This window comes from Elephantulus edwardii, unplaced genomic scaffold (genome assembly GCF_000299155.1).
Source record: "Elephantulus edwardii isolate Elephantulus edwardi_28Jun2011 unplaced genomic scaffold, EleEdw1.0 scaffold00102, whole genome shotgun sequence".
Lineage (NCBI taxonomy): Eukaryota > Metazoa > Chordata > Mammalia > Macroscelidea > Macroscelididae > Elephantulus > Elephantulus edwardii.
The window spans coordinates 2,205,137-2,232,338 of record NW_006399852.1 but is presented as its reverse complement, the minus strand read 5'-3'; the positions used below and the strand labels follow the sequence as shown (position 1 = coordinate 2,232,338).

The following is a 27,202-nucleotide window of genomic DNA, read 5'->3' as shown; positions in this document are numbered from 1 at the left end:
CGTGGACATTTGCCAAAGCTTGACTTAGACATGTTGCTGTTGTATTACTGTCGAGTCGGAACTGACCCATAGCTGACCCTCCAGCAGGTTTTCAGAGGCTGGAAATTGCATAGGAGTTGGTTGCCCATCTGTTTCCTATGGAGCAGCTGGTGGCTTCAGACTATGTACCTTGACACTGGCAGCTTAATTCCTTACCACCAAACTTCTGACCAAATTCTCATCATTGGACTGATAGGCAACATCATGGCAAGTGAAGAAAAGATTGACATGGTCAACAACTTCATCTGACTTGGATCCACAGTCAGCACCTTGGTACCAGCATTCAGGAGATTAGGTGACGTATTGCACTGAGAGAGCCTGCAGTCAGGACCTCCCCACATTATTGAGGAGTAATGATATCAGTTTGAGGACTAGGATGTGCCTGATCCAGACCTTGTTCTTTTCAGTCATTCTCTATCAGTCTGAGAGCTGGACAGTGAATAAGAATGACAGATGAAGAATTGAACTGTGGTTTTGGAGTACTGTAATTCCCATGGACTGCCAAAAACCCAAATATGTCTTGGAGAAAGTTCAACCATAATGCTTCTTGAAGACAAAGGAGATAAAGCTTCATCTCAAATTCCTTGGGCCTGTTGCTAGAAGACGCTAACCTTGGACAGGGTCATCATGCTTGGAAAGGTGGAGGGTCAGCAAAAGAAAGGAAGACCCTCAGCCAGATGGACTGACACAGTGACTGCTGCAGTGGGCTCGAGTGACTGCTGCAATGGGCTTGAGTGTGTCAGAAATTGTGGAGATGGCACAGGACAGGATTGGACAGGGTTCAGATCTATTGTTCATACGGTTGTTGTGGGCTGTACTCAACTTGAGAGCACCTAACAATAACAAAAACAAACCTCTATCCAACTCCAGGGGTACTTTTGGAGACAAAATAAGGGCAATGGTGTTCAGTCAGGCTTCCACCTACCATGCGACGCTCCCTTGCCCACCCACCCCGTCTCCTGTGTGTTTTTCAGGCCTGATTTTGACTATTTATTAAAAATCTTTTTTTTTTAAACAAATGATATTCCAGCTGAACCCTTTTGTAGCATCTCTGGATGCGAGCACACCTTGAGGAAGAGTTGTAGTTATTGTTGTTGTTGTGTGCTGTTGAGACAGAGCTGACTCACAGCTGACACTCCATTGAGTTTTCAGAGGCTGTAAATCGCAGGGAGGAGATTGCCCAGCTTTCTCCTGCAGAGTAGCTGGTGGATTTGAACCACTTACCTTTGGATTGGCAGTACAATTCCTTACTCACTAGACCATCAGAGCTCCCTAAAAGTGCTTATCACCCCCAAATGTTTAAGTGGGGTAATTAAGACACGTCATGAAGTCACTCTAGAAATCAATTCAGCATCACTGTGTTGTACTAATTTGTTTGAGAGGAGTGAGTCTGTGTCATTTTTTTAATTACCATCAAGTGTCGATTCAGGGCGACCCCAAGGATAGACTAGAACTGCTGTCTGAATTTTCTAAGCTTTCAAGTGTCAGCTAGGCATAGATTCCAACTCAACGATACATAACAAAAACCCCAATAATTTTGGAAGCATATTTCCAAGTCTTCCTCTCAAGGAGCGATTGGATGTCTTTAAACCTCTGATTTTGCAGTTAACAGCCAAGCTTATAACCTTTGCACCACTCGGGGTACTGATACAATTACTCTCTGTTGTGGTGTTATATCTAATTGTGTTGTTAACTGTTGTTGTTAGGTACCATCAAGGTCACTAAGACTCATAGTAAATCCATGAACAACAGATCCAAAGCTTGCCCCCTGAGCCATCCTCAATCTCTGATAGGCCGGAGCCTGTTGTTAAAGTCACTGGATCAGTCCATCATGTTGAGGATTTGGCACATATATCTATATGACAGTATATCTGTAGGGGAGCTCTGGTGGCCTCCTGGATAAGGTGTTGCTCTGCCATCCCAAATACAGGTAGTTCAAACACACCAGTTGCTCTTCTGAATTAGTCTCCTCCTGTAAGATTTACAATCTATGAAAACAGTGGAGAGTTAGTTAGCAGTCAGTTTCAACTTCACAACAATGAGGCAGTGAATATATCTATATGTTGTTGGTTTGTGCCATCAAGTCACCTGCGATTCATAGCAACCCTACGTACAATATAGCTCTGACCTCTGTTCTATCCTGAGCCAGTCTCATTGACTCTGGTACACCTACTCTCATTACCCCTGTTACTTTGTCAGTTGAACTTGGGGGGGGGGGATTGGCAGGGAGAAAAGTGCAACAATGAATGAATGATCCAAAATCTCTGTAAACATTTATGAAAATTAATTAAAAAAAATCTATCTCATCCAAGGTTTTCTTTTTTTTTTGTCTTATCACTGCACCCTTCCAAGCATTCTCTCCTTCACCAGAAACTGGTCCCTCCTGGCTACATGCCCAAAGTATGTGAGACAGAGCTTAAAAATCCTTGCCTCCAGGGAGCTGCCTGGTTTCACCCTCTCCAGTATAAACCTATTTGTTCTCTTGGCAGTCTGTGGTATGTATGTTCAATACACTTCTCCAGCACCACAACATGAAGACATCAATTCTTCTATCATCTTTGGCCATTGTTCAGCTCTCTGATGTATGACAAATAATTATGAAGATCATGGCCTAGATCAGGCACAGCTTAGTCTCTAGACTGACATCATTGCACCTCAGTGCTCTAGAGAAGTTCCTGACAGCAGACTTTCCCATTGCTGGTGCCAAGAGTGTTGACTGTGAAACTGAAAAAAACTGAAATTGTTCAGAACCTTATTCTCTTCTCCATCTATCATGGTGCTGCCAATTGGCCAAGTGGCCAGTCTTTGTCTTCTTGATGTTGAGCCTCAATCCATATTGACTAAAGTCCTTAACCTTCTGCAGCAAATGCTTCAGGTCCTCCTCAGTTACTGTGAGCAAGGTTGTATCATTTGTATCCATATGATCTGTCTATCAATCTATCTACCTACCTACCTACCTAGCTAGCTATCATCTATCATCTCTCTGTACACACACATAGATTGTTATGTGCTATTGAGTAGATTTGACAACTCCATGGATTATCAACTCCATGTAACAGAAGAACTCCCTAATAGGATTATCTAAGTCTGTACCTGTTACTGAGAGAAGCCCTGATGTCATCGTGTATAACACATTGGGGTGCTACCCAAAAGGTCAGCAATTTGAACCAACGTGCTGCTCTAATAGATAATGAAACAATCTTCCTTTATAAAGATTTCAGCCTCAGAAACCCAATAAAAGGTGACTATGAGCCGGAATTGACATGATGACAGTGGAGTTTCTTTCTTTTCCATTTTCATTTTTGATCTAGGTAGGGGCACATTGCTAGTTGTTTCTTCTGGATGACTTCTAGTAGCCACACTTTGAGTTAGCAGCTAACCACGTAATGTTTATGCCCTCTGTATATGTTGTTGTTGTTGTTGTTATGTGCCATCGATGTGCCTGCGACTCTTAGTGACCCTAGTTACAATACCTCTGAAGCCTGCCCTGTCCTGAACCAGTCTCACTGACCCGGTCACACCTACTACCGTTGCCCTAGTCACTGTATCATTCCATCTCATCTGGAGGTTTTCTTCTCCTGTGCTGTCTCTCCACCCTTCCAAGCATGATGTCCTTCTCCAGGGATCCGTCCCTCTTGGCCACGTGCCTAGAGTATATGAGACAGTGCTTCAACATTCTAGTCTCCAAGGAGAAATCTGGCTTCACTCTCTCCAAGATGGAACTATTTGTTTTCTTGGTGGTCTATGGTATGTTCAAGTATATATTGTATGTTAAGTTATGTGGCATGTAACTCATATTACCTCATTGATACAATGTATATAATAAATATGTATTTACTAATGATATTAAAATAAAATATTAAATATATTATAAATTAATATATTTGTTAAATATACAATATATAAAAAAATGTATATTTATTATATAGACAGTGAAGGTAGCAGTATATGCAGTCACTAAATCAGGAATTTGTTCTGTTTCCTTGCCTGGATTCTGGGGAGCTAAGGGTAACTCATTCATATTTTCCCTTGAGGTTCTGTCTTTATAGATAGTAGGAAGACCGGATGGTTATTTTACATTAATTTGCATATAATCTGCATATCACAGGACAGATTGCTTTGTGTTTTCAGAAGATTTATTTTTCTTTCTTTGTCCTTTTTCCTTCTTTTAAGTCCCTGGAGATACTCTAGCCCATAAATGACATCTGGGGGAAGATGACAGTAAAAATAGCAAAATATACCCTATATTTTTTCAGAGTGCTTTTAGTTTTGACACTCTCTGTGGTGAAAGGTGAATCGGTATAAACATCAGAAATTGTGTTAAACCAGTCATGGAGAGAGCTGTGGTGTGTGCCATTTTCCTCTTCATTTTCACTGCAGCCGCCTTCTCTGAATTGCTTGGAAGCAGATCCGGTCTAGGGAGCTCTGGTGCAGTAGTCGGAGAGGGCTTTGTGCTTCTAACATAAATGTGTTTCACATCCACCAACAGCTCTGTAGAAAGATGGGCTGTCTTCATGCAATTCCAGCCCCTGAAAATTTGCTGAAGGCTTAGCTATGAGTTGATTCTGAGTGTTGTGTTTTTCTAATGCTTGTTGTTGTTTTTGGTGTTCTCTACCACTGAGATGACGGCAGCTCTTAGTGACCCAACACACAGCAGCTCTGAACTCTGCCCTGTCCTGAGCCATTCTCACTGCCTCCAACACACCTACCTCCATGACCCCAGTCTCTGTGTCAGTCCATGTCATCCAGCGTCTTCCTCTCCTGTCGACCCTCTACACTTCCAAGCATGGTGTTTTTCTCCAAGGATGGGTCCCTCCTAGAAACATGCCCAAAGTATGTGAGGTGGAGTTTTAAAATCTTTGTCTCCAAGGGCTGGTCCTTCCTGGCCACTTGTCCAAAGTATGTGAGATGGAGTTTCAAAATCCTTCTCTCCAAGGAGCAACCTGGTTTTACCTTCTCCAGGACAGAACTGTTTATTCTTTTGGCAGGCCATGATATGTTAAAAACTCTTTTCCAGAACCAATTCTTCTTCTGGTATCCTCAGTCCAGCTCTCTGATCCATAGTAAATAATTGTGAAGACCATGTCCTAGATCAGATGCACCTTACTCTTTAGACCATCATCATTGCTCTACAGTACCCTGGACAGGTCCCTGATGGTAGATTTTCCTTACGCAATTTGTCTTTTGATCTCCTGACTGCTGGTGCCTAAGATGATGATTGTGTACCCAAACAAGATGGAATTGTTAACAGTCTCAATCTCTATCTGTCAAGATGATGCCCATTGGCCTGGTGCTGCGAATCTTGATGTTGAGATGCAATCCGTATTGAAGACTGCTGTGTACCTATGGTTTTAATTGTTTGAGTAATAAATGTGGATGTGTTCAGTAGAAGTGTGTCCTGTGGCTTTATGGAAGGATTGCGAAGAGTTTGTCCTCCATCATGCTGACATTGTCCTAGAACCTCAGATGTACTGTGACCCTGGACCAAATGGACTGAATGATCCAAGGAACGATACTGTTGTGAAGTGAGAGAAGTAATGGGAACTTGAATTTTTATGTATCTCTTTCTCTTTCCTTAAAGAGACGGATGGGAAAATACTACTTAAAAGGCAATGTGACTTCAGAATTTCACAATTTATAGAATTGAAAATGGTTTTGGGGAAATGAGGATGCTCCCAGTTCCTAAACTTGTACCAGTACTCCTTTAACCTATTGACCAAGAACCAAAGAGGAAAAATAAGACAGACATGAAGCCCATTACATAAGCAATTCTAGACCAGAAACCAAGGACACCTCGAGATGAAACCTTCAGTGTTGTAATAAATCATCTTGATGTGAGTAATGGTGGAGTTGGTTTAAAGTCTCATTATGGTTTTAACTTTGTTTTATAAAAGCTATGTCTCCTGACATTAGCATGTTGTTGTTGTTGTGTGCCGTTGAGTCAGAACCAACTGATAGCTGACCTTCCAGTGGGTTTTCAGAAGCATTAAATTGGACAGGGAGAGATTGCCCATCCTTTCCTGTGGGGCAGCTTGGTGGATTCCAAACCACGTGCTTTTGAGATTGCAGTGCAGCTTCTTACCGCTAGGTGACTGGAGCTCAGACACAGACTTCACATCTCCGGAAAGAGAAATAAATGCCTTTGGTGTGGTGCTACTGAAACATTACCTGCATTGTTTAACTGGAGACAGACACTCCAGATACTTCCAGTAGAAGCAGAGGCTTTCACCAAGGTCATTGTTAACTCAATGACAGAATAGGAAACTTGGATTTTATTCCTAGCCAGTGCACCTCACTCAGGGTCACTACCCATCTGCAGTGGAGACTTGGATAATGCTATGATGGTCCACAGGTATTAGGGGACATTTGGACTAAGACTAGGAAGAAAGGCCTGATGATCTGCAGGCGGAAATCAGGAGTGAAAACCCTGTGAATCACAAAGGTTCAGTGGGCAGGTGAGCATGGGCCATCAAGAGTCAGGGCAGACTCTAAGACAACTAACAACAACAACTAGTATCCTACATGTCTCCAGGGAGAACAAGTTGGATGAAAAGAATGTTGTTGTTGTTGTTGTTGACAAATATCATCAAGTTAACTACAATATGCAGCAACCTTGTGAACAATGGATCTGACCCTTTCCCTGTCTGGCACCATGTCCTGTTCCATCTTCTGTGAAGGTCGGATTTGACCCTTGCCCTGTCCTGTTCCAGTCTCTATAGAGGACAGATCTAACCCTTTTCCTATCCGGCACCATCCTCTGTGGAGGACAGATCTGACCCTTGCCCTGGCCGGTGCTATCCTCTGTGAAGAACGGATTGGACCCGTGCCCTGTCTTGCACAGTCCTCACGATCCCAGACATGATCTAGGCCTTTGTTACCTTTTCCAGCATGATAACCTTTTGCAAGGTGCAGATGTTGCCAGCTAGTTGTGATAAAGCGTAGATTTGGAGTTGTTGTTATTGTGTGCCATTGAGTCCCCTGCAACTCATAGTGACCCTATGCACAACAGCCTTAAACCCTGCTTTATCCTGTGCCAATCTTCTTGTCTCTGACATGCCTATCCACAATTACCCTAGTCACGAATCAATGCATTTCATTGAGAGGTCTTCCTTTCCTGTGCTGTCCCTCCACCCTCTCAAGCATGACGTCCGTCTCCAAGAGCTGATCCCAGCTTGTAACGTGTCCAAAGTATGTCAGAGAAAGCTTCAGAATCTTTGCCTCCAAGGAGCAGCCTGGCTTCACCCTCTCCAGGACCCTGTGTTGTTGTTTTTTTTTTTTCTTAGCAATCCATGGTATAGTCAATACTCTTCTCCAGCACCACAGTTCAAAGGCATCAGTTCTCCTTCTATCATCCCTAGTCATTGTCCGGCTCTCTGATGCATAGCAAGGGATTGCAGAAACCATGGGGTAGAAAAGAAAAGTAATTTCGCGATTCACCAGTTCCATTGGATTGGGGTTTTTAGGAATGGCCAAAAATATCTTCATTAAAACACATATTTTTATTCTTTTGCCTTTCTTGGCATTTAAATCATCAAGGCTGAGGAAAATGGTAATTATGGCGATTTAATTCACATCTGGAAAGTGATTTGGGAAGGCATCAAGACAGCTGTGCCACCCTCTCCCAAATTATTATTTGCTGAGTAGGAGTGGATATTGCAGCCTCTGGCAGGGAGTGAAAAGCTGGCCGTCTTGGGCCTGGGCTGAGTTGAACAGCTGTTTTCTGTCTCTTAAACAACAGATATATTTTCCAGGCACCCAAATTACTGGGGAGTTGCAGTGACTGGGAGTGAGGGGTGGAGTATTACACTTTTCACATTTAGGATGGAAAGTTTGATGAGTAGCTTGGAATCTGTAGGATTTTAGTGATAATCATATGACTTCGAAGGTTTTCCTTGGAGAGACCAAGGGGGAAAATAGATTTCACTCAAGAAAATGAAAACAAAACTAGGCAAAAAGTTGCTTTCAAAAATTCTACCTGGTTGAAGGCAGCTCTGGTGGCCTACTGGCAAGAAGCTGCACTGTGATCCCGAAGGGACATGGTTTGAATCCACCAGATGCTCTGCTGGAGAAGGAGGAGCAATCTCCTCCTGTGCCAGTTGGATCTGATTAAATGGTGTACACGCACACACATGCAAATAAAATAAATGTTACTATTGTTCCTAGGTGCCCTGAGGCATTTCCAATGAAAGCAATCATATGTATTGTTTACCTTCTTGCTGACCCTCCAGTGTATTTTCAGAAACAGTAAATAAGAACCAGTGGTGCTTTTTGAATGAGTGACAGAAATTGAATGATGATTGCTTGGTTCCCAAGGAAGGTGTTGAGGTTGTTTTGAGTCAGAATCAACTCCTCGCTTCCAGAGGGTTTTCAGAGGCTGTAAATCTCTTGGGAGGAGAGTGCCCTTTTTTCTCCCTCGAAGGAGCTGGTGTGTTTGAACAAAGTGCATTTGGATTGGTAGCACAACTCCTTACACACTGGGCTACCAGAGCTCCCTGAAAATTTCTCTCAAGTTTACTAGGAGAAGGCAAAGTTGTTAGTTAGGAGTTAGAGTCTACTTGTGGCACCTCCCAGCAACAATAACAGGTTTATGCAGGTTTTAGAAGACATGGATTTTTAATCTGGTCAAAGGCAAGTATACTTCATTTCCGGGATGGAAAAAAAATGCAGATGTTTCTACAGAAAGATAGCATCACATTCTTGAGACGGAAGCCAACTCCCAAGAGCCCAGAATATCTAAATGGAGCACATTTATAGAGGGGAGTGGCAGAAGCCGGCTTCAAACTCATAACGATGACTTTTCAGGCCAGGCCTCTTCCACTCCTGTCCCTCCTTCCTGCAACACACATTAGGAAGGAGGTCCTTACTTTTTTCCAGTATTTGCTGAGGACCCAAGCTAAGAAGAAAGGAGGGAGACCCTTGAGGTCCACAGGGTTGTGAGGGCTTTGTTTCTTTGAAGTGTGAGCAAACATTCCTAGAATTAGCAGAAGGTAGAGGCCTTGGTGTTAAAGGTAGGAGTTTCCTTTGTCCCAGAAATATCACGCCCCTTCTGCAGATGGCTGAGGCAGTGAGCAACTGAGTTGTTTGCCCAGGCTGACAAATGCTTTGAACAGTGTGCTGAGTGGTAGTGTCTGAGGGTCAAAACAGTAATGTCTTGAGAACTGCTCTTCTCTCCTTCTTTCCGGAAGTTTCCACTAGCTTTTCCCTGCAGGCCTCTTGGTGTTGGAGGATGAGAAGGGAGGAGTGGGAGGGCCTGCCCCCAAGCAGAGCAGAGAGTTGCTGCTGTTGGAGGCTGACTTGATGTTATCTTGATCCTAGGCCCAACCAGTCCGCTTACCTCAGAGCCACACTCTATTCTAGGCTCAACCAGTCTGCTGACCTCAGAGCCACACAGTGTCTGTGAAAAGGGCCCTTCCCCATCTAGTGTCTGTGAGAAAGGGCCCTTCCCCATCCAGTGTCTGTGAAGACGGCCCTTCCCCACCAGGCTTAGGCCAGGGCTAAAGAGGATGGAACCTGAAGTCAGCCAGGTGAGTCTGGGGGCGATGTTGTAGCCTGCATCATGGAGATAGCGTGGGAGGAGTGCGAGCAGACAGGGAGACCTTGTTCCGTCTGTTCTGTAAAGTCCGTTGGTGACGGGTGAGGTGAAAAAGGAGTCTGAAAAGCCAGGAAGGAGGTTGTAGGCATTGGCATTGTGCCCCGTAAGGCATGCTTGGTTGAGTTGGGATGAGTCAGGACCATTTTTAATAAGCTTCTAATTTGATTTCTCTTTCCAGAGCCCCACCTTAAGATGTTTGGGGCTGACAGCTCTATTCCAAGTGTAACTCTGTTTTCAGGGTATTTCCTTGGCTCAGACAGCAAAGGAAAGGCTGGTGGGCTGGCCGCCTCCAGATTTCCATGGTGGGACTCAAAATGCCCTTACTCCTGCCTCTCCTGGACACCTGACATGAAGGCTGTGCACAGGAGGGGCGCTTCCTTCTTCCTCGTGTCCCTGTTGCCCACTCTCTCTGCAGCCACGGCCCTGGGAGGAAGCCTCTGCCCAGGCATGCTCAGACGCTCACAGATGCTCCTGCCCCGGGGGAGAGGCCGCCTTGTCCCCAGCCCTGTACCAGGGCCTTGGCACTAATGAACACAGACAGGGGTCATTTCACTGGTGGGAAAGGATCTTAAAAAGAAAATGGTTTTGATTTCAATTGCTTCCTTCTCTGGGTTCTGCAATGTCAGTGAAGGCAGAAGTGAGGGCGGGGATCTTGACTTTTGGGGAACTCTAACTCTCAAGCCCCTCATGTGTCTAAGTGTGCTTTGCAGCGCCTGGCTGCGTGCGTTGCTATGGGCAATGGGGGTAATGTGCTGACACCGGTTAAACTAAAGGGCTGGCAGGCTGGCTGAGAAATGGAAAGAGTGTGTACCTTTACCGCTTTTGAGTTCACCTTAGCTGCCCAGGTAAAACCATGTGTTCATAACTTGGGGAAGACAAGTTGGGAATAAAAAGAGCAGGGGAGCAGGGGATGGATTATATTTTTTTGATTATTTGTTTCTGCCTGAATCATTAGAAGAAATGTGATTTTCATTGTGATTTGGGTGAAAGTTTATAGAGTAAATTTTGTTTTCCATTCAATAGTTTGCCTATTGTGTCAGAGCCTTACTTGCAATTCTTTCAGCCCAGCAACATTCTTGTTATTTCCTACTTATGACTCTGGATTCCTTTTATCCTTTCTTCCTGTGCCCTGAGGCCTTCGGAACTTTGTTTAGGGCCCACACCACCCTTTTGTTTTCATCTGGAGAATCAGGCGGTGCTGGTGGCTGGGTCCGTGGAGAACTGTACTGCTTACCAGCAGAAAGGCCGTGCCTTGCTGGGAAGAGGAGGCTCAGTCTCTGCCCTTGTGATTTACAGCTTCCAGTCACCCACTGATGGGTCTCTCTTAGTTGGTTCCAGCTGACTTGACCGACTGATGACCAACTGGACCATAACCGGAGTGTAGTACTCACAAATGTCACTCTTCAGTTTATAGGCCCAAGTGTTGTACGGCTGAAAGGTAACTTTTGGAGAAATGGAAATGCGGGTTGAGTTCCAGGTTTCAGGGGTGCCCGAGAGCCAGTGGCTTGAGTGTTTTATCCAAGTCTTTGTCAGACTAAGTGTGGTCTTTTTTGTGTTTATGGATTTTGTTCCACATCCCTCCGCCACCTCCCCTTTCGGAACCTTATTTTAGGTCCTCATTCACTGGAGTGGGCAGGAGGTCGCTGGGCACCAGCTAGTTCCTCTGCTCTCAGTGTGATGCAGGCTGTGGTTGGAGTGGTTCCTTTATGGACCAATTGTTTCCTTGAATCTTTTGACTTCCCCCTCCCGCCCCCCCCCTTTATTCTGGACAGCTGAAGATCATTAGTTGCATCTTAGATGACTATTTGCTTGCTTTTAAGACTCCAGTTACTGTTCTCCAGAGTAGGATGTAGAACACTGTCTTTGCTAAGCCGTTAGACCTGCTTGCCCCCTGAGACTGTGCTCCTAAGCCCCCAAACCCAGTGATATTTTCCCCTATGGTATTTGACTGTGGTTAAGAAGTTTTCATAACTTTTACTTCCATGAGGTTGGCACAGGATAGAGCAGCATTTAGGGCTCTTGTACATAGAGTTCTTATGAGTTGCAAGCGACTCGACAGCACAGAACAACAACAATAGATATGGATATTTTTATGTTATTGTTATGTGCCGCCGAGTCACTTGCACCTCATAGTGACCCTATGTACAATAGCCCTATACCCTGCTCTACCCTGTGCCAATCTTATTGTCTCTGACACACCTACCTCATTACTCCAGTCACTGAATCAATCCATTTCATCGAAGGTCTTCCTCTCTTGTGCTGTCTCTCTACCCTCCCAAGCGTGACTCCCAACCAGTCTCCAAGGACTGGTTCCACCTTACAACCTGTTCACAGTATGTCACATGGAGCTTCAGAAGACTCGCCTCCGAGGAGCAGTCTTGTTTCACCCTCTCCAGGACAAACCTTTTTGTTGTCCTAGCAGTCTATGGTATAAGCAATACTCTTCTCCAGCACCACAGCTCAAAGACATATTTATAGCACATATAAACATACATATGGAAATATCTTCTACTATATATGCTTCTCCAGTTCCTCCAGAAACACTATGAAGTTTGAGAAATGTCGATAGTTGCAGAGGGGCTTCAAGCCTTTTGTTCATAGGGTCACAATGAGACATGCTCGACTCGAAGGCAATCAACAACAGCAACAACATAAATGCTTCTCCACCTGTTTGCCTACCCAGACCTGTTCAGCTTGTATGTCTGCCTGCGTATCTGTCTTATAGTTTGTTATTACTGATATGACAGACCCATCTCTGTAATAGTGTTTACCTTTATTGTTTGTAGCTCTTGCACACCCCTCATTGTTTCCCTCTGCCTTGATCAGATTGTACTGATCTCCCTCCCCCCACCCCCTGACCCAAATTAATGGGAGAAAATGGCCTTAATTTACCAAATGTAAGTCCTATTTTTGTACCTTCATGAACACCTTAGGAAGATCCTCAGCTAGTTGGATTGACACGGTGACTGTAGCAGTGAGCTCAAGTGTGACAGAGATGATGAGGATGGCACAGGAGAGGGCAGGGCTCAGACCCATTCAAAGCGTCGCTATGAGTTGTACTTGACTTGATGGTACCTAGCAGTCCATTGGCTGCACAATACAAACGGTTAATGCAGTTAGCCGCTATGTTAGCCGCTATCCGGAAGGTCCTATCCTGCCATCCTCACAATCTCTGAGGCACTTGAGCCCATTGCTGCAGTCACTTCTGTCAATAGTGACCACTAATGTACAGAGAGCTGGGTAATGACCAAGGAGGATCAAAGAAGAATCGATGCCTTTGAGATGTGGTGCTGGAGAAGAGTCTTGAACACACCATGGACTGCCAAGAAAACATAGGTCTGTCTTGGAGAGGGTGAAACCAAGTTTCTTCGTGGAGGCTAGGATTTTAAAGCTCTGTCTCCCTTACTTTGGGCACGTGGCCAGGAGAAACTGGTTCTTGGAGAAGGACATCATACTTGGAAGGGTGGAGGGACAGTGCAGGAGAGGAAGACCCCAGGTGAGATAGATTGATACAGTAACTAGGGCATTGAGAGTAGGTGTGTCAGAATTAGTGAGATTGGCTCAGGACAGGGGAGACTTCAGAGCTATTGTACATAGGGTTGTACAGGCAGCTAGACAGCACATAACTCCAGCAACAATGTACAGAGTGAAACCCTGATGATGTGATGCGTCTTCACAGTTGCCACTGTGTTTGCATTGATTGTTGCAGTCATTTGATCATTTCATCCCTCTCTCTTCATTTATCAAAGTGCTAAAGAGCAAGGATGTCAGGTTAAAGACTAAAGTGTGCCTGACACAATCAATGGTCTTTTCATTTGCAACCTAAGCACCTGAAAGTTGTACAGTGAGTAAGAATGTCTGAAAAGGAATTGATGCCTTTGAGTTTTGGTGTTGGGGAAGAGTGCTGAATATTTCATGGACTGCTGAAAGAACAAGCACACCTGTCTTGGAGGAAGGGCAAGAAGGTGAAAGCTTCATCTCACACACTTTGAGCATGTTGTGAGGAGAGGGCAGTCCTTGAAAAAAGACTTAGTTTGAAGGGTGAAAGAAAAAGAGGAAGAGCTTCGATAGAATGTATTGACAAAGTGACTCAATCATGTCAGAGATGAAGAGAATGTCTCAGAATAGGGGATGGTTCAGATCTGTTTTTCATAGCAGTGAGTCGTAGTAGACTCGACAGCACATAGGAACAATTACTTTACCAAGCATGAAGTCTTTCTTTAGGGTCTCCTTCCTCCTGATAACATGTCCCACGTATATTCCAAGTCTCACCCTCAGTGTTTCTAGGGACCATCCTGCATCCTGACTGTACTGCTTCCAAAACAGATTTGTTTCTTCTAACAATCCATGTTATATTCAAGTCAGTGACAGCCCCACAATTCAAAGGCTTTGATTCTTCTTCCTCATTTATTGTCCAGCCTTCACATGCATGTATTGCTGTGAGGTGCTGTCAAGTCGGAACTGACTCATAGCTGACCCTCCTGCGGATTATTCTGAGGCTGTAAATTTCACAGGAGGAGACTGATCACTTTCTTCCGTGAAACAGCTGGTGGCTTGGAATTGCTGGTGTCTTTGGGTTGGCAGCATCAACTAAAGCCACCAGGGCGTCATATGTTGTTGTTGTTGAGTTGTCAAATCGAATATGACTCCTAGTGACATTATAAACAACAGATCTGAACACTGCCTCTGACGTACTCAAGTCCATTGCTGTAGTCTCTGTGTCAATCCATTTGGTTGAGAGTCATCCTCTCTTTTGCTGGCCCTCCACCTTTCCAAAAATGATGTCTCTCAAGTCCGCAAGGTCTAACCTCTCCTAGCAACAAGTCCACAGTATGTGAGGCAGAACTTCGTCATCTTAGCCTCCAAGGAGCATTCTGACTTCACTTACTCTAAGATTTATCTGTTTGTTCTTTTGGCAGTCCATGGGATATTCAGGTGTCTTCTCCAGCTCCTCATCTCAAAAGCATCAATTCTTTTTCTGTCATCCTTATTCATTGTTCAGCTCTCAAATGCATAGAAAATGATTGAAAAGACCATGGCCTCCAGTAATTTGGGGAGGTCTCCGACTGCAGAGTTTCCCAATGCAATGTTGTTAGTGTTGTCAAGTTGTCTGCAACTCATAGTGACCCTGTGTACAACAGCTCTGAAGACTTCCCTGTCCTGAGCCAGTTTCATTGACTCTGACACACCTACACCTATTACCCCAGGTCACTGTACCAGTTCATCTCATCCAGGGTCTTCCTTTCCTGTGTTATCCCTCCTGATTCAATTCCTGACTGCTGATATCAAGTGTGTTGGTTATAGATCTAAGTAAGATTAATTTGTTGACAGTTTCAGTGTTTTCTCCATCTATCATGATGCTGCCTATAGGTCCAGTGGTGAGAATTTTTGTTTTCTTGATATTGCAATGAAATCCTTATTGAAGACTGTAGTCTTTCATCTTCATATGAGGTAATGGAAAATGCCTTGTCTTAGTTTTGGTACACATTAGTCTTCAAATTGACATCTTTGCTTATTAACATTTTAATGATGTCCTTTGTAGCAGATTTGCTCAATGTGTAATACATTGTGTGGTTTTTTTAATGCCTTCCTGTTTACTTTTTTAGCAAAGGAAACAAACTCTTTTTCTAAAAAATATTTTTATTGGTTTTCATATAATTCTGTTATGTTTCATTCTTCTGCATTGTGTTTTATACAATCTTTCATTTATATTGTTTCATAAAATCATATACATTCTGTTTTACATTATTTTTAATTGGTTTGCTTACTTAGTTTATATACATTGTGTTTCACACTATTCTTCATTCACATTGTGTTTCATATAATCATTCTCATGCATTATGTTGTATAAAATCAATCACCATTGGACCCTGTCCATCATTACCCTATCTTTTCTCCTGGATCCTTCTTATTTACCCCACGCCCCCAACTGTACAGCCCTGTGATTTCACGCCTACCTATCCTCAATCCTTTGCTCCTCCCCTCGAATTCCTGTACATGTTTTACTAGTTATGCTTCTATTTTTACAGTAATTGTCATATGCAGTATCTGTCCTTTGAAGACCGAGTTAGTTCACTTAGCATAATGCTCTCTAGCCTCTCCCAAGTTATGTGGCATTTTCCAAAATCTTTGCTCTTGAGTGCTGCAAAATATTGTGTGAATGTGCCACAATTCCTCAATCCATTCAGTTGTGCTTGGACATTTGGGCTGTTTCCATATTCTTGTGATGGGAAATACCAGTGCTATGAACACTGGTGTACAAATCTCTGTTTGTGTCTCAGTTCTGGGATATATTCCTAGTCGTGGAATAGCTGGGTCATATGGAGTTTTTATGTTCAACTTTTGGAGGAAGTGTCAAACTCTCTCCCAGAGTGGTTGCACCATGTTCGTTGTGTGGTTTCTTGACTGCTGCTGCCTTGAGCATAGATTGTGGGTCCAAGTCAGACACACTCTTTGATGATTTCTGCCATTTTCTTAATATTGGGTGTGACAATTGAGAAAGCTAGGTGTCTCAAAGATTTTTTTAAAAGTGCCTCTATTAGTTTCTTGGGCATGCTTTAACAAAACAACACAAAGTGGCTTGTAAGAACAGACATTTATGGTTTCACAGGTCTGGAGGCTACCAGAGTTAGACTGTCTGGGGACTTTCTGGTCTGTCAGCTTCTGGTAGCCCCAGGGGGTCCTTCTTCCCTGCAGATACAGTGTCACATGACTGCCCTGCCTCTACCTGTTTGTGTGTGGCCCTCTCTTTCTGAAGGACACTACTCAGATTGGGTTATGCCTCACTTTCCTCCAGCCTGACTCCCAATTGATGGATAACATCTTCAAAGACTCCTTTCCACACAAGATCACCTTTACAGATATCAGGGGTTAGATTGCAATGTTTCTTTTCCGGGGACACAATTCAATCTCTAGAGTCGCTAAGGGCAGTTAATGAAGCTGGGTGTCACAACCTTGAACTTCACTCTCTGTGAAGACACGGATGAGAGTTTGCTTGTTGTTGTAAGGAGTCCACTGTGATTCATAAAGACCCCATGGGCTGCAGATGTGAATCCTGCCCTCTGCCCTTCCTCCTGATCTCAGACAAGCTTGAGCCCATTGTTACCGTGTTAGTCCAGCTCTTCACTCACCTTCTGCTTTCCGCGGCATGATGTCTTTCCCCGGTGAGTGGCCCCTGCTGATCACATACCCTGAGTTTGTGAGACGAAGTTTCATCATCTTTTCCAGTTAGTTGTCCAGAGCTTCTCCACCACCATCAGGACTCTGTGGGGTTGTTGTTCTTGTGTACCCTTGAGTTGAGACTGACTCACAGCTGACCCTGCAGTGGGCTTTCAGAGGCGGTAAATCACACAGAAGGAGTGTGTCCATCTTTCTCCCCTGAGCTGTGAGTGTATTTGAACTATGTTGTTCTAGGTTGGCAATGGAATTCCTTACTGCTGGGCCACTAGAGTGCCCTCTGGGATTCTTAATCCTGTCATTTTCAAAATGTTCTTAGCATTTTGAGTCCGTCTGAGCAGCTCCAGCCTGGCCTTGGTAGCACTTTACAGGACCTCTTACTTTGGAGCAGGTAGTTCAAATCCATCACCAGATGCTCTGAGGAGAAAGGTAGACCATCTCCGATCCATGTGATTTACAGCCACTGGAGAGTCGGCACGTAACAACTTACAGGTGTCATCGACAACTGTCCGGGATCCTTTATAGGTGGCATTTTTCTTTCCCAAGGCATTCTAAAGGGAGCTCTGGTGGCCTAGTGGTGAGAAACTGCTGCAATCTCAAAGGCACACAGTTCAAATCTACCAACTTCTCTGGGGGAGTAGGAAGGGCGATCTCCTCCCGTATGACTAATTGTGTCTGAAAAGTCAGCTGTGGCTTAGTTCCAACTGAATGACATCCAACAACAACAGCAACAACACCACCACCAAGATCTTCTAGACACTCGAACAGCATGGGCTTCAGTCGGTACCATTGGCACAGTGTTCCGCTCTCAGGCCTGGCTTCTTGGCTTATTAGAATTGGATCTTTGGGCTGCCACTTCTTGCAGCTACTGTACTTTCAGGAGAATAACTAAACCTGTCTCAGAGTGCTGGCCTGAGATTTATAAGACCTACCTGTTAACACTCTTGGTACCAGCAGCCAGGAAATTAAAAGACGTATTGTGATGGGAAAGTCTGCTGTTAGGGACCTCTTCAAAGTACTGAAGAGCAGTGGTGTCTCTCTGGAGACTAAGGTGCATCTGATACAGGCCGTGGTCTTTGCAATCACTTGTTATGCATCAGAGAGTTGGACAGTGACTAGGGAGGATAGAAGGAGAATTGATGCCTTTGATCTGTGGTGCTGGAGAAGAGTATTGAATGTACCCTGGACTGCTAAGAAAACAAACAGATTGATCCAGGAGAGGGTAAAACTAGGCAGCTCCTTCGAGGCAAGGATTCTGGGGCTTCGTCTGACATACTTTGGTCATGTTGTAAGGAGAGACTGGTCCTTGGAGAGGGACATCATGCTTGGTAGGGTGGAGGGACAGTGCAGGAGGGGAAGGCCCTCTATGAGGTGGACTGATTCAGTGACTGGGATAATTGGGATGGGAGTGTCACAGACAGTGCGATTGGCACAGGACAGAGCAGAGTTTAGGGCTGTTGTACATAGGGTCGCTATGAGTTGCAAGCAACTCAAAGGCACATAACAACAACAACAACAACCTGTTAACTGCTTGTTCACACTGAATAAAGAACAGTAATTATTACTGGGGAGCCCCCCATGTGGTAAAACCCAAAAGCCCTGGGCTATTGAAATAGAGGCTGGAGTGTGGAGTGTGACTGAGATGCCTCAGAAGAACGGCAATGACTGAAAACCCCAAGGAGCGCTGTTGGGACAGAGCAGGCCTCCAGGGTCCAGATTGCTTTATTGTTACCATAAAGTCCTGGGAAGGGGAGAGAAGAGCACATGAGCCCGAGGCTGTGTGCGGAGGGACTGATGGCCTCTGCTCTCTTCCTGTTCCCTCCCTCAGGATGGATCGCTGGGCAACATCGACGACTTGGCACAGCAGTATGCAGACTATTACAACACCTGCTTCTCGGATGTGTGCGAGAGGATGGAGGAGCTACGCAAGAGGCGGGTGTCGCAGGACCTGGACGTGGTGAGTGGTCGAGGCTGTGGGGCTTCCCCCTCCAGCACCCCTCCCGGTCCTTCCACGGGTCCCTGCTGGTTAAGGGGTGCAGGCTACTGAGCTAGGATGGGGTTCAGAATTCACTTTTCTAAGGCATCAACCCTATTGTACAGGCATCACCCTGAGTGGATCTTAGCTGGGGCAGTTTGATCAAATCTTTCCGTTTCATGAAAGCTTAAATGAATTGTTTCCTTTCATTTTGTTTTTATGTCAAGGGGAAAAGGGCGTGTTGGTAACACTGGCCACAGCCTCTAAGTCTGAACTGCACCAGTGCTTCAGCAGGTCTGGTCTCCCTTCAGTGTTTTCTTGGCATTATTTCAGCTGTACCAGCCTGGCTAGATGAATGACTGGTGGGTGGGTGGAGGGAAGGGAAGAAGGGAGAGAAGGGAGATTTTACATATATAGACATTATGACGTTGTTGTGGTCGCTGGGGTTGAAACTGGCTTAGAGCTAATCTTCCAGCAGCTTTATAGAGGCAGCGAATCTCATGGGAGGAGATCGCTCAGCGGCTGGTGGATTCATATCTCCTGCCTTTGGGTTGATGGAGGATCTCGCCACCCACTAGGCCACCAGAGCTCCTTTGAAAACTATTATTAGCCGGTTCGTTTCCCATTGTGTTCACTGGTTTCCTGGCCTCGATGGGCAGGTGTCGGTGTAATGGCAGGTGGAGGTAGAGAAGTCTCAGTTGGAACAGGGGCCGAGTGTATTGTCCTAGGAGCCTGATCCCGCAGTGTAAGCAGGTGCATGGGAGTTTTTGTCATCAAGAGTTCTTTCCTGTAATTGTCCCCACCATGTGTGGAAGGTGGAGTTCTCACCTTCTGTAAGATATCATGACAAAAGACTTCCATGCTCAGTTCAGATTAATTAGACCTTCCTGGTGGGACATAGTTAATGAAAAAAATACCTGTGTGTTTGGTTTGGGTTCCCCCCCACCCCACCCCACCCCCCACCCCCAGATTGCAGTACAACAGCCACTTAAATGTTTCACTGTGTTATTGAATGTTGCAATTGGGGTGGGGGAAAGTATGCTGATATAAATAATATATGTAACAAAATGTACCATTGTAACCATTTTTGTGTGTCTATTTAAGTGATACTAATTATGTTCACAATGTTATGCACTCATCAGAACTGTCTCTTTCTAAAAACTTTTAAAAAAATTTTTACTTTATTATTTTTTGTGCATCAAATCAGATCTGACTGGTACAGAAGGGATTGTCCCTCCTTCTCCAGCAGAGCATCTGGTGGATTCAGATTGCACGCCTCTGGGATTGCAGTGCAGCTTCTTGCACTAGGCCACCAGAGCTCCCTCTAAAAACTTTTTTAATGATCTCAAATAGGAACTTAGATTCCTTAAGCAGTAATGTCCTGTTGCGTCTCCTCAAGTCCCTGATAAGCTCTAGCCTACCTGGTTTTCTGTGCATTCGTCTGAAACAGAAATTTCAGACAAAGGGGATCAGATACTCTTTGTCCTTTCATGTCTGAATTATTTCACTTGACTATGTATGTCAACGTCTGCTTTCTAGCTCTGATGAAAATTTGCCTCCCTGGTGCTATTGGTTCTTCATCCTAACATGTCTAAGTCTGGGTCGGGGCCTCTAGTTCTCTTTATGACCAGTCTTCCATTGCAGTAATATTTTTTGTGTTAAGCCATTTTATATTTTTGCATTTTAGCAGCGACCCTTACTTGTCATCACTGTTGTTAGGTTCCATCAAGTCTAACACAATTCATGGCAACTCTGTAAACAGCAGACCTGAACCCTGTCCTCTCTTGTACCTTCCTCGTCGTCTCCAGCTCACTTGAGCCTATTGCTGCTGTGTCAGTCCATCTGGGAGGGGGTCTTCCTCTCTTTCACAGATCCTCCACTTTTCCAAGCAAGATGGTTCTTTCCAAGGAATAGCCTCTTTTAGCAATATGTCCAAAGGATGAGAGATGAAGCTTCACCATCAATTGCTTCCAAGCAGCATTCTGGCTGCAGCTTCTCCAAGACGTAACAGTCTGTTCTTCTGACAGTCCGTGGGATGTATTGGGTGTTCTCTAACACCGCAGCTCAAAGGCATCCATGTTTCTTCTGTCACCCGTTTTCCTTGTCCAGCTCTCAGATGCATAGCAAGTGATTGAAATGACTGTAACCTGAATCAGCACACTTTAGTCTTCAAACTGAAATCATTGATCTTCATAAGGTCCCTGATAGCAGACTTGCCCAAAGCTATGTGTCTCCTGATCTCCTGGCTTATGGTGGTACCAAGGGTGTTGACTGTTCTGGAGGTTTTTTTAAATTGTTATTGTTGTTATTTTAGATGTTTTATTGTCATTTGAGTTAAATTTTACAGTGCGGATTGGTACAGCAGTCAACCATTCGTGCCTGTTGCTTTATGACCCTGTTTACAATTCCCACATTGTATCATCCCTTCCCACCGTCTCTCTGTGGCATTTGCTTCCAATCATCTCTTCATCCTTTCCCTTCCTAACTTCTGTGTTTTATCCCAGGACAGATGTTGCCCTATGAACCTGTATGGTTGAGAGTTCTAAGTAACTGTTACCTTGGTGTTAGAGTTGGCCTTGATCTGTCTGTTGTTTGCAGTTTGTGCCCCAGGATTGGATTTAGTTCCAGGTTTCAATGGGTAGCTAAGTAATCTTTGGGGTTTTCTGAAGGAGATCGATCAGTAAGACTGGCCCTTATTGTGATTTTAGGCTTGTTCTATATTTATCTCTCCCTTTACCCCGTGCCCTCTGCTTGGAGTTTTCTCATAGCTCTGAGCAGTGATAGCCAGGGTCTATCCAGTTCTTCTGGTCTCTGAGTCATGGAAGCTGAAGTCCACAAATTTTTAGTGCTATGGACTAATTATTTCCATTCGTCTTTGCTCTTGATGGTGGGAGAGACCAGTGGTGGCTCCTTAGATGAAATTCACAAGCTTTGAAGACCCCAGTCTCTCCTCTCCAATACAGAGTTTGGAGCATTGTGACTGTGGGCTGTGTTAACACTGATGGACTTTAATATCTCTGCAGACTATGGGCCTGAGGCCCCACCACCACTGACCTGACTTATCCCTTTAGGGTGTTTGGATACAATTAAGTTTGCATAATTTTTCCCCTTCTTGACTCTACCATATACCTGGATATATTTGCAGCACTGTAGTAATCTACACCATGAATGATAGTGTGCATCTCATGACTTGCTTGGACACCTCATCTGTACAAGGAAGCTCAATGCATTGAGCTGGTTAAATGACCCATGACCTGCTCACACAAGGTTCTACCTGGCTGAGGGCTTGGGTTAGAAATATTCACCCCAGGCATTTAGACACCTGGGAAGACAGCTTTGAATCACCTCCTTCCCAGTTGGACAGACGGGCCAGTTTACTGTGCTGTGTTCCAGAGCCACAGAAGACATTCTGGGCAGAAGGACGCCACATGGGCTTAATTAGTTCCCATCGAAGATGTGAAAATTTGCTAGTGAGTAACACTGACAGACACTAATTTGAGCCAGGCTATGTTGTTCATTCTTTTAACCCCTGTGAGAGTATCAGCCTCTGATGCTGCCCTCTCCAGGTCTCTTCCTCTGAAATCCCTGCAGGAAATCGGGAGCTTCCAGTTGTGAGGAACTGGGTTCCTTACGGTGTCACACATTGCGTTCCTGGTTCCTGAGTCTAGAAGTCCACGTGTGACTTGTGTGGTGTGACTCATCACTCAGTATAATATGTATGTAGCATGAGTGACTTCTGGAAAGTTCTCTTAGTGGTTAGCTGATAGTCAATTCTAGTCCTGGTTGGAACGTATCTTCTTGAGAAGCTAGTTTTTTACCTAGAATGTTCCTTTTTATCATTCAGAGTTCTTAATGTAGGCGATTGTTACTATCAGGTGGCATCAAGTTGACTGCAGCTGATGGCGACCCTGTGAACAACAGATCTGGACCCTGCCCTGTCCTGCACCGTCCTCAACACCTCTGACACACTGGAGCCCATTGTTCCAGTCACTGTGCCAATTCGTCTCTTTCTCTGAGGGTCGAGAGGCTTCCTCTCTTTCTCTGACCCTCTGCCTTTCCCAGCCTGATGTCTTTTCCCAAAGACAGGCCCCTCCTGACAACATGCCCAAAGTTTATGAAGTTTCACCATTCTTGCCTCAAAAAATCACCTTAGCTGCATTTCCTCCAAGACAAACTTCTTTGTTCTTCAGAACATCTGTGGGGATTCAGTGTTCTTCACCAAGACCACAATTTGAAGGCATTGTAATGCCATTCCCACGTATCCCTAATACATTTCTAGACTTTCAGTTCTACCTCTAGACAAGTAGATAGGCAGCTCCATGTGGCTCTTGGAACAGCTTCCAGTGTGAAGATCTGTAGTGTCAACTCTTTTCTTTCTGGGTCAGCAGCCATCAAGCCCAGACAAAGCTGGAAGTTAGAGAAAGCAACTATTAGGACTTACATTGTGTGCCCTCAAGATAGGAGGTGTAAATCCAATCCCTACACCTCTGCTCATACTCCTACCTGAGATTGGGTTTGCTTTGCTATATCGATATACCCTAGCTGAGGTGTGTTTCCAGCCGATTACCTTTGAGGTATAAATACAGATTAGACACAGAGAGCCAAGCAGGGACAGAGGAGTTAGATGCCATGCCGCATGGAGATGGCCAAGGGACCGAGAAGCAGACTCTGGAAAGAGACAAGGTGTCGAATTGGACTTCTAGCTTCCAAAACGTGTAAAAAAAAATAACTTTCTGTTCATTAAAGTCCCCCTCTTGTGGTGTTTCTGCGCCGAAGCAGGACAAGCTTACAAAGACAAAGCAATGGGAGAAATAGTACTAATGTTTTGGGAGCCTAACAAATTTGATAAGAGAAACACAATAGCATAAAGTAGAAGAAACCATTTCGATGACAGTCTTGAGTATGGGAGATTTAGGTGAGTGGCCAAATGATTCATTTCAAATTCTCTGGGTTAAAAATAAATATTGATAATTACAAGTTGAGTTAAAGTTTACAAAGCAAATGGTTTTTTCTAACATGTTGCCCTCTGGGTGAATTTGGGGGTTGAGGAGATATTCGATTTCATCACACACTCTTTAGATGTTTGTATTTGGTCTAAGAAGCCAAAGAAGCATTGCCATTAGGGGTTTTATCATGTGTCATCTAGAGAACAAACAAACCAATAAAAAACGACTCCACCCGCCGAGATGCTTGATTTAACCCCAGAAAAGACTGGCTCAGCAATTACGTTAGAAAGTGATTAACTTTCTGGAGTCTCATGCAGCCTCTCTCTAGTGTCTAATGACCCGGCTTCCCATTGGGCTGGAACTTCTGATAAAATGTCTTTGGGCCAGAGAGTTGAGATGAAGGTAACAGCAAGTACAGATGGGTAAACATTCAGCAGGATAGTCTGGGAGTGTGATTCAGAGTTAGAACTAAAGCAAGGACATTTATTTAGCACCAAATGGCCCCTCCAGGCTCGGTGTGTTTGGACCGGGCCTTGCCTCTCTGCCAGGGCCTGGACATAGCGCTGTGAGCAGCAGGGAACCTGTCCTTCCACACATTTGGCACGTCACTTTTGCTCCGTGTGCGCTTTTGGCTGGGAAAAGCTGTAATCAGAAATGACAGCAGCTTTCCAAGTCCATAATGGGCCCATGTCTGGTGAGCCTAAGTCTGACATCTGTCAATGTGACTCTGTGGCCAGGAAAGGGACACACTAAAGGTGGCCTCTTATTGCTGGCGGTGTCAGCTTCTGCCGCCTTTTTGAGTTTGAGCGGCTGTGGGTGTGAGCGAGGAGTTGATGGAAGTCCCACCCACAGGCCGGACCACCACAGATGGCAGGGTACCAGCCTGTCCTCAGTACCTAATCCGGATCCATACTCCTGGCTGTGCAGACGAGAAAGTGGGTGCGTGGAGCAGACTGACACCCAGCTCTATGGACCTGGGATGTGGTTTCAAGCACTGTGTACTGTTACAGGGAAGCCTGCTGTCTGAGTCGTTGCTGGGGTCAAAGGGATGATTCTGGGCCACACCGCTGATTGCAATTTTAATAATTTTATCTTCTCAAATGTACATCTAGACAAAGACACATGCAGTAAGAGTGGTGACTCTCAGGACTAGTGGTCATTTGTGGGGCTCCTTAAGACTGCAATGTCCCTACATTTGCTGCATAAGAAAATTGTTGTTGTTAAGTGCCGTTGAGTCGTAGGTGACTCATAGCGACCCTATGAATAAAAGTCCTCAACACTTGTGTGACTTTTGTCCTTTCTCCATGTTCATAGGTTTTCCAGAGGCAAGCTATTTATGGAAGTGGATGCCATTCCTGCTTCCAGGCTTGTTTTAGCTGGATAGCTTCACCAGACTCTGTCCCCCATGGATAACCAACCATTTGACACATCAGTGTGACAGTGTTCAGCCTCACAGTGGACACACCAGGGCTATACAACCTGGAAGACTATTTGAACAAAAACAATAAAAAACAGGCCTGAGGGCCACCGATTAGAAGCCACCCACCTTTGGCTTGGAAGCATGACCTTCTCGCATAAGAAAATAAATGTGAGAAATACTGAACGAGAAGAAGCTGAAGGGGTCAGGCAGACTTGCTTTCAGATTTTGGCGCTTTGACTTACCTACCTAGTTGCATAACTTCTCTGCAACTCAGTTTCTCCACATAGAGTTGTTGTTAGGTGCCATCGAGGCGATGACAACTCACAGCACTCTGTGAACAAGAGATTGGAACTTGCACTTTCCTGCGCCATCATCTCCGTCTCCTTATGTGTAAGAGCTTTGTTGCAATCACTGTGTCAGTCCATCTCATTGAGGGTCTTCTCTTTCCCTGGCCTTCTTCCCTTTCCAGCGTGATGTCTCTCTCATAGGACTGGTCCCTCCTGACGACGTGCCCGAAGTGTGGAAGGCAAAGTTTCACCAGCTTTGCCTGTAGAGAGCACCTTGGCTACACCTCTTCAAGACAGATTTGTTTGACTTTTTTTGGCAGACCATGAATATTCAGTACTCTAACATCACACTTCAAAGGCATTGGCTTGTCTGTCATCTTTATTCATTATCCAACTTTCAGATGCATAAGAAGCAATTAAAAAGACCAGGGTTTGGACCAGACACACCTTAGTCTTTAAACTGACATCATTGCTCGTTAGCACTTAAAAAAGGTCTGTGACAGCAGATTTTCCAAGATAGCATATATTTTGATTTCTTGACGCTACCATGCGTGTTGAATGTGAATTCTTGTAAAACTATGTCACTGACAATTGTTGCAGTCCGAGGGTCCCAAAGAATGGAATAATCTTATAATTATTAATAATGAGACAGGAATGAGATAGAGCAGAGAGCATAAAACAGGGGCCAGCAGTTCTCGACTGAAGACCCCAAGCCAAGCTTCTCTGTATCTTTATTGAAAATTATCAGAAAGTAAATCACAAAGAGAATTCAATGCAAATGAATCCAAGCTCTTTTTATTGAAAACCTCTGCTTGACTCAGGAGAGAGGGGTTCACAAATGAAAGAATTTGGTTTACCCTTAAGGATTGATTACCTTGATGCCTCAGGGTGAACTCTAGTTCAGGAAGTAACACTCCCTTTGTAGGGGGGCCCTTGCTGTCTCCTATCTGCAGGGAACAAACAGCTCATTTTTCTGGGATCGTCCACAAGAGAAATCCTAACTTATAAATCTGTAATTCCTTCAATTCCTGAACAAGGGTTTTCATATAATGTTTGGTATAAAGTTTGGCTTCCCATAGACAATTTAAGTCTTCTTTGTCTATATTATGTTGCCTTTCATTCTAGAGGTAAGGATTTTTGTTTTCTTCTTGTGATATAATCCATATTGAACTTCAAACCCTCCTCAGTTTCTGCCATCACAAGTGTGTCATCTGCGTAATGCAGGTTATTGATGAGTCTAACTCCAAACCTGGTACCACATTTCTTCATATAGTCCAGCTTTTCAAATGATGTGCTCAACCTACAGATTGAAAGTTGTGGAGAAAGGATACAACCCTGATGAACCGCTGCCCTGATCTGGAACCATTTAGTATTCCCTTGTTCTGTTTACACTGCTTTTTGGTAGTTCATGAAGCTTTTATAAGAAAGGGAGTTCTTGTGGCCTAGTGGTAAGGTAAAGCGCTGCCATTCCAAAGGCACATGGTTTGAATCCATCAACTGTATCATGGGAAAAGATGGACAGTCTTCTCCTATGCAGTCTATTGCCTCTGAGAACCCTCTGGAGGGTCAGCTATGAGTTGAGATTCCAACTTGACAACAGCATTATAAAGATTAAATACGAAAACAGATACAAAGTACCTGGTATAAGATAAGTGAACTACAACACTTTTTTTCCCCATTTTTAAAATTTTTTTTTAAAAAAACTGTAACTCTCAGTTCTCTTTCCTCCTTATTCAGCTTTCTAATTCAACTCTTGCATTGGTCCCA

At 44.4% G+C, this 27,202-nt stretch overlaps 1 protein-coding gene across 1 annotated transcript in view; it reads left to right on the top strand.

Moving 5' to 3' along the window:
* The window catches only part of SASH1 (SAM and SH3 domain containing 1), a 283,556-nt gene that overhangs the window by 54,553 nt on the left and 201,801 nt on the right, over positions 1 to 27,202 (top strand). Inside the window, exon 2 of the mRNA XM_006891650.1 lies at positions 18,636 to 18,764. Within this exon, the coding sequence (XP_006891712.1) occupies positions 18,636 to 18,764 (129 nt within the window). The remainder of the gene's footprint in view (positions 1 to 18,635; positions 18,765 to 27,202) is intronic.